Source organism: Buceros rhinoceros, unplaced genomic scaffold (assembly GCF_000710305.1).
Source record: "Buceros rhinoceros silvestris isolate BGI_N320 unplaced genomic scaffold, ASM71030v1 scaffold12059, whole genome shotgun sequence".
In the NCBI taxonomy this organism is placed as follows: domain Eukaryota; kingdom Metazoa; phylum Chordata; class Aves; order Bucerotiformes; family Bucerotidae; genus Buceros; species Buceros rhinoceros.
In genome coordinates, this window is record NW_010432174.1 from 30,190 (window position 1) to 37,791 (window position 7,602).

Consider the following 7,602-nt stretch of genomic DNA (forward strand, 5'->3'; position numbering starts at 1 on the left):
GCAGGATGGGAGAATTCACCTCACTGTAGTTTACTTTGGAAAAGAACAAATGAATGAAGTTAAATCAATACTTGAAAATACCTCCAAGTAAGTACCTGGATATCTGATGTGTGTTGGTCATACACAGCGATTGTACCATGAATTGGAGACTAGATAGCTGTCCAAACTCACAGTTGTACCAAGAAGTTCTAAACTGCACTGGAGAAAACAGCTTTCTTTCCTTTGTCTCAGGCAAGAACAGTGTTACCCTCACAGTCCCATATCTGCGTTTGCGATGCTGGCGTTTAGAACCACAAAGCAGATTTTCCTGAATTTATCTAAGTGCAGCCTTTTTTCACACGGGTAACTTCACACTGGTAACTACTTTTGAAAGTGGCTTTTACTGTTAGGACTGAAAGTTTACTTTCAAAAGCAGGTGCAAACAGTTTCAGTAGAGCACACAGGAACTAGATGCTTTTGGCCAGGTCTGGTCTATCGCATTTGCTTGCATTGCTGTGTTTGTCCACATCACGTGGCAGTGTAGCCTTTTGTTATCATCTCCATGTGGGAAGAAAATCCTTGGATAGATACAGTAATATGACCACAGGTATTTTATATTTGCCTACTAAAGGGTTTTTTGTCCATCTGAGTTTTGTTGAGATTTTTCTGAGATCTACCCAGAGGAATGTCTGTGACAAGAATGATAGCGTAGGAGTACACAGGTCAAGCTCCGAACGCAGACAAAGTGGAAATCTCCTCGAGGCTTGAGTGGGACATTTATTCCGTCAGACTGCTCTCAGAACTGTGATACTACAGATTTCTAGATTAATTGTTTCATATTTGGTTCCTGCCTCGACATGTATTAAGAGCTGGAAGGAGGAGGGTAACTTGCTGAATATTTTCCTTCTCCCAGGTCAACCAACTTCAAGAACTTCACCTTCATCCAACTGAATGAAGAATTTTCCAGGGGCAAAGGATTAGATGTTGGTGCTCGATTTTGGAAAGGAAACAATGTTGTTCTCTTTTTTTGTGATGTGGACATATACTTCACAGCTGAATTCCTGAACTCCTGTAGATTGAACACACAGCCAGGTACTGCTACTCATGACATGTATTGTCTTTCAACAGATTTTTACCTATTGTGTAACAGCCTTCACCAGAGTATTCTTGCCTTTGAATTGGTAATGAAGCTGCTGTAAATCATTCTCAAAACTCAGAGAACTAATTAAGACATGAATAAAAATTCCATTCCTGATTGGCTTTTGAAAGGTTGTAACACTCCTGCGCCCACTGTGATTGACTTTCTTGCTTTCTACACCTTTGCTTTTTGGAACAGGATCTTTTTGTTAATTATATCCTCACATTCACATTCTCATGCAAAGAACATAAGCTCAGTCCAAAACTTGTGTGACTCTGTTTGGATTTGGTCTGGCCTAGACATCACCTTGTAAGAGAGAGAAATGTGTTTTATAAAGCTTTTAAAAAAAATAATTAAATAACAACCCATTGTCATTTCCAGGGAAGAAGGTGTTTTATCCTGTTCTCTTCAGCCAGTATAACCCTAGTATAATTTACGGCCACCATGATTCCATCCCATCTTTAGAACAGCAGCTGGTAAGTACGTGCTTCTGTGAATGTTTGCTTTTATTGGGACAAAGCATTTTTTAAAAGTGCATGTGCTCTTGGGTGGAATTTCCCTATTCCTTCTGCACAGTGACTACCACACAGACAAAATTAACTACAGCAGTCACCTTACTGTGAGTTCTGCTGTTAAGTTTTACAGGGAAGTAACTTGGTACCATTTATTTTAACCTTCAAACGTTGTTTGATGTTTTATACATTGAACCTAAGAATTTAAACCGTGTCTGTTTCTCTGCCAGAAGGGATTTTCTAATTAGGGAACAATTCCTCCATGGTGTGCTGTCTTGGAGTGACAGCTCCTGATCTTGCTCTTCTTTCCTTGAACTGAATAATTTCTTTGCTTACATCTTGAAGAGCTAACATTAGTAAAAAGCATAGATATCCTTAGATGAGTCAGTGAAAACAGAATTCCAGTGGCTGTCACAGTTATTCCCCCACTTACTTGAACTCCTACAGCGGCTTTTCCCATCCCACAGTTCATGATTAAACTGCCTGAGAGCAGACTGTGTTTCTGAAGTGTACCACGTTGTCTCAGAATCAAATGACATGCTTGTAGCTGTCCCTTCTGGCTCTAATCTGGCTCCAATCTGATGTAACAGAGCGAAACTCCACTGATTTCCATCTCACCTGATTATCAAAGCATTATTTTTAAAAACATTGCCATAAGGCAAGCGAGTAAAACATGTAGTTGAAACCCAGGTGAATCTCCTTGATGAAGAGGAAGCTGTTGTGAGGAAGAAGCAGAGCACGCAGACAGAGGTTCACATCAATGCTAATGGCAGAGCCATTGCTTGGCACCCTCTTTCACGGGGACCCTCTTGTCGTGGGGAAAGAGCTTGCGTGCCCTTGTGAGGTTGAGAGCTCTGCTGGTGGTGGCATGTGCCTCCGGTGGGGTCTCCCAGGCCAGACAGGTTTCGGCTGAAGGGTCAGACAAAGTGTGTCCACGGGCAGGATGGGCTCACTAGCCTTGGGGCAGCCATCCTAGGAGAAGGACAACTCTGACTCCAAACCCGGGCAGATGGAGCTCGTTTAGCCTTGTAAGGCTCATCCATCTCAGAGAAGGACACTCTAACCAAACCTACGACCCGAGGACTTCGCTGTCACCATCCAAGCTCTCTAAGCCCTGGCAGATGAACCTCAGGTGTAAAGGGTGGGGCCAGTCTCACGCACGCTGCACCTCACCTAAAAAATCCACTGCGCAGGCCCAAAGGGTGCACTCATCACTTGCAGTGAGCGTGGGAAAAGCATTTCCCAAATCTTTGTTTGTGAAGCCAAACCATGATGATGATGATGCTTGGCACCACTGAGATGCTATTCTCCATTCTCTCGTGCTCTGGCATTGCATTGTCTTGAAGCTAACAGGGTGATTGAAGTATTGTCTTTCCCTTTATGTACACCCTCCACTCTTGCTTTTCTCCAGAGTCAGCAGGTCACAGTCCTCTGCCCACTAGTGCTGGTAAGTGGCTGAATTTTCCATTGGAAGCATAAGGCAGCTATGTAGCTATATTCAGTTTCTCTGGGTCAAGTCCCAGCCTGCCACAGCTGCCCGCCATACTGCCAGGCGCTGCACCTATCAGGGTTCATCCTGGCCCAGTCTGCAAACTGTCTCCAGAGCATCCCAGCTTCTGTTGTTGTTCTTGGTAGGTAAGAATTAGGGATGTTGTGAGTCCAGCAACAGTCACAGCTGAAAAAGATCACTAGGGGGCTGAGTCCAGTCCTCTGTCATCGCTACCCTCACCTCATGCAATCCTTCTAGAAAAATGAAGAATGAGAGTTTGAAAAGTCCACCCAAAATATTTTAAAGTATTTTTTTGCCTACTGCTCCTGGTGTTATCCAGCAGGTAACCAGAAAGTCTTTTACTGAAGAGTCTGAAGAACCATTTCCGCTGTTTTTTTTCCTCATAGAAAATTTGTTCTGATAGTACTATGGGATTCACATTAGCTCTTCTTTCCCTGATGAGAGCCCATTGGGGATCCTCAGGCTTGTAAGCATCATGCGTAGGAAATGAAATAGAGTTTAGCTCTCAAGCTAGTATAAATTCCACTGTGTATGTTGACAGGATTGTGCAAATATTTATAGCTAATACTTGAATTGTAAAATGTGATGCTTATGTCAGAAAAGCTGCGTGATTTAAAGAAGTACAGCCAATCTCATTTTTATGCAGTCTTTTCTATTTTGAGCCCACATTAGTTCCCAGGCATGAGGCCAGATCTGTGCCATTTAAACAAGAAAGTCTTAGCTCTCTGTCTTGGTACTTGGGCTGCTGAGCAAAAAAAGCCTTCAGATATCTTTGACAGAATTTGATTTGTGCAGCAGCCACTTGCACTAATGGGAAATAATAATGCTAATGCAACGGGTAGCTTTCTGGAAGGACATCATTATGGAGATTTCTTGTTACGGTGCAGACCTGACAGATACAATCTCATTTCCTTTTAATTGGCTTCTGCAACAGCTTGGCTTTTTCAAGGAAAGGAGAAATGAGAAAAGAAAGAGATAGCAATGCAAGCGGTAAAATAAAAAACAGCCATCAAAGTGACAAGGGTTATGAACAAAAAGGGGAGGCATGAATGAGAAATCAGGAAAGACTATTTTAGAAGACGATTTTTTGGAGAAGGAAACACTGAGATTTGTAAATACAGAAATGGAAATGTTGTCTCCTCATCTTCTGTACCTTTGTCACATGCGAAGCCAAACTTTTAAAAAACAGTGGCTAAAGGGTAGGTTTGTAACCAGACCTTCAAGAGTGTGAGGTACTGCTGACTTGCTTACAGGATTTAAATACGTGTCCCAGTCCCTTGAAACTCTTAAAGGTCTTACCAGATTGGGTTAGGTCACTCACACGCATGAATTCCGACCTTAGGGATCTATACTTGGATATCTGTTTTTGAAAATTATAGCCATGGTTTCTCACTGCTCTGATTTTGTACCTGTAATACCTAATGTTTTCATGGTCCACCTCAGTAACGCAGATTACACATTCATTATTACAAAGGGTTTCATAGGATATATATATCTACCACCTAACATTTCCAAACTTCAATTTTAGCTGGATTTAACAGTTCCATTATGGAAAACTATTCTTACCACTTTCCTAATTTTTGTCAAAATTAAGGTAATCAAAAAACTGACAGCTGTGCGATCAGATTTTTTTCCAGAGCTCTTGAGGTCCCCAGTCCAGATGCCACCATCTGCTCTACAGCAGAGCCTGGCTTCCCTGATTTACCAGGATGTTTCTTACAATGGATTTGAATCCTGCAGAAACTAATGATTTTGGAGGATGTTTTGCCTGTGAAGAATCAAACTCCAGACAGGGATGTGATATTTTACCACTTGGTCTACATCAGCAGTAGAGTGAAACCTGGGCGTTCTGGATATCAGGGGTTTTATCCATGATAGCTGATGACATGGCTGTTTGATTTGAGCAGAAACATGCACCGAGTTTCTACATAAACTGATTCAGGATCAGCCATGGTTTTACATGGGGAAGAATAAAAGGGCAGTTGCTCCTGTTTCTGACCACATTCAGGGACTTTGCTGCTGCTCACACTGAAAGCATTTCTGCTTCCGTATTAAACATTAATTTCTCTCCATGCAGGTTATTAAAAAAGAAACTGGATTTTGGAGAGACTTTGGTTTTGGGATGACTTGCCAGTACAGATCTGATTTTATTAATATAGGTAAGGAAAACACACTGCAGTACATCTGCTTTTTTACTGAAACACAGAAAATCAGCTTCCCTTTTCTTGCCCAGTGTGTCTCTGCCTCTAATTTGCAGCAGTGCTCTGGTTAGATGTTCAGACTATTCCTAGGTGCCATAGAGGTCACCAGAATCCAAGTGCTGCTCAGTACAAGTAAAGCAATTTTGTCTGACATTGAAAGATTTGAAGCTAAGAAATTTGGACACTTGGTGTTGGCAGAAAGTGTGGCTGTTTGTTTTAAAGGGCTGACTGGAGCCAGAGGGCTCATCTGCTGGAGCTGCAGTGCGATTAATAGCACCAACTTTGCTAGTATATATTTCTAGTTTTGTGTTGGATTTTCTTTTGTCAGGTGGCTTTGATCTGGACATTAAGGGCTGGGGTGGTGAAGATGTACATCTGTACCGCAAATACCTTCACAGCAACCTCATCGTGATCCGAACGCCTGTCAGGGGTCTCTTCCATCTGTGGCATGAAAAGCAATGCCCAGACGAGCTGACCCCAGAGCAGTATAAAATGTGCATGCAGTCCAAGGCCATGAATGAGGCTTCTCATGGCCAGCTTGGGATGCTTGTTTTCAAGGAGGAGATTGAGACACACCTGCACAAACAGAAACTGAGCAGTAAGAAGACATGAAGCCAGAAAGGAAGGCAAAAAGCCTCTGAATTGGACTATAGAGTGTTTTGGAAAAGAATTGCTAGCAAGAAAAGATGGGATGAGGCTGAAAGAGGATCGAGATTCCAGCAGGATGGCAGCAAAAGAAGATGAGGGAAAGTGCTTGTCTTCCCTTCTTCTGGTTTGTTTTGGGGCTTTTTTGTTTGGGGTGGTTTGGTTTATTTGGTTTTGGTTTGTTTTTTGGTGTTTTTTTTTTTTGTGGTTGTGTTTTTTTTTCTTTTTCTTCCTTTTTTTTTCTTAACAGGGCTTTAAGTACTCCATTAGCGTGACTGTTCAGCACTTGGTTTTGTGGGAGACTTGAACACTTGGTGAGATTCAAGCTCATGGAGACAATGAACATTACACAAATGCCAGTGTGGTATTGACAATAACAAAATGTTTAAAAAAAAGTTTGTAAGATGTGTACAGTTATTTAAAGGATTGGGCTTTTGATGGGCCAAGAATAGTGAGTTATTTGCTACATCTAACCTGACATACCTAAAAAGGGCTATTTTTCAGCAAGTACGGAGTTCCTGCTCTGGGAAGCACATGCGATTGTTAACGATGGTTAAGCTGGAGTGACCAAAAGTCTTTTTCCCTTAAGGGGCTTGGAGGGGCAGACAGCAGCAGTGCACTAAGAAGGTATTTCCGGTTCATTCAGAGACAAGAGGTATCTCAGAAAGGGCTTTCTAAAATTCAGAAAGAGAAAGCCCTACCAGTCGAGTGTGATGTTTCAAAAGCGCTGGAGGGTTAGTGTTTGTGCTCTTACGGGACAGTAAACCAAAAGCAATGAGCCATGTCTGTACCGCGAAAATCAGATGGTGTACTTCTGCTTTAGAACATTGTAAGTATCTTAAGATTTATTTTTGAATGAAGTTGGTTTTTCTTGGGAATTATTTTGTCATAGTCCAGGTTTTCAATTTCTAGCCTTACTAGGAAATAGCGCAGCCTTCCAAAATTTGGAAAATGCTCTGCAGATCTGTGTTTCCTGTGGATGGGAAGGGGGTTCAGAAAAGTGAGGTGATTTTTCTACACAACCTGGATGCTGGAAGACAGAAGCTTTACCATGCTGAAGAAAAGGAAATACATATCAACTTGCAGTACTGATTTAGCAGGAAGCTTTAAACTCTGAATGCCAGATACCAAAATTGATAAACATTTTCTGACTTTATACCAAAGTATTCCTTCTAAACCAAATATAGAATCTTGCCCAGTGCACAGCAAGCTTTTTGTAATTAACAAAATAAATTTTTGTGATGGATAACTGGACCCTGTAAGTTCTCTTATGATAATTATAGGTGCATCCTAAAAATTTGTCTCCTTTTTAACAGATTCTTTTTCAGTTGCCTAAAACTGCTGAAAGCATGAGTTATTGCTCTTATAAAACATTTTCTTTTAATGCTGACTGCTGTTCATCATTTTAATATATACTAGCCAACAAAAGCTGCATGGGCTTGGAAATCCCATTTGCTGTTTCTCCGAGTGGTCTCTTTGTCTTATAGCTTTAGATTAACTCAAGGCAGCCTGAAAACAGATTCTAGTTTGGGGTTTGGCTTATAAAACTTGGGGGAAGAAACATGCAAGATAGCACTGAACAATGAATAATTTGTTGTGACACTGTGCAGTCGGAAG

At 41.5% G+C, this 7,602-nt stretch overlaps 1 protein-coding gene across 2 annotated transcripts in view; it reads left to right on the forward strand.

Annotated features, from left to right (window-relative positions):
* CSGALNACT1 (chondroitin sulfate N-acetylgalactosaminyltransferase 1) overlaps nt 1-5,952 on the forward strand; it is a 16,002-nt gene extending 10,050 nt beyond the window's left edge. Inside the window, exons 3-7 of one of the 2 annotated variants that reach the window (XM_010143679.1) lie at nt 5-87; nt 893-1,071; nt 1,499-1,593; nt 5,217-5,298; nt 5,669-5,952. In XM_010143679.1, coding sequence (XP_010141981.1) covers nt 5-87; nt 893-1,071; nt 1,499-1,593; nt 5,217-5,298; nt 5,669-5,952 — 723 coding nt within the window. Of the gene's footprint in view, nt 88-892; nt 1,072-1,498; nt 1,594-5,216; nt 5,299-5,668 lie in introns of both variants that reach the window. The other variant, XM_010143678.1, reaches the window with a different exon arrangement.
* The last annotated feature ends 1,650 nt before the right edge of the window (nt 5,953-7,602 follow it).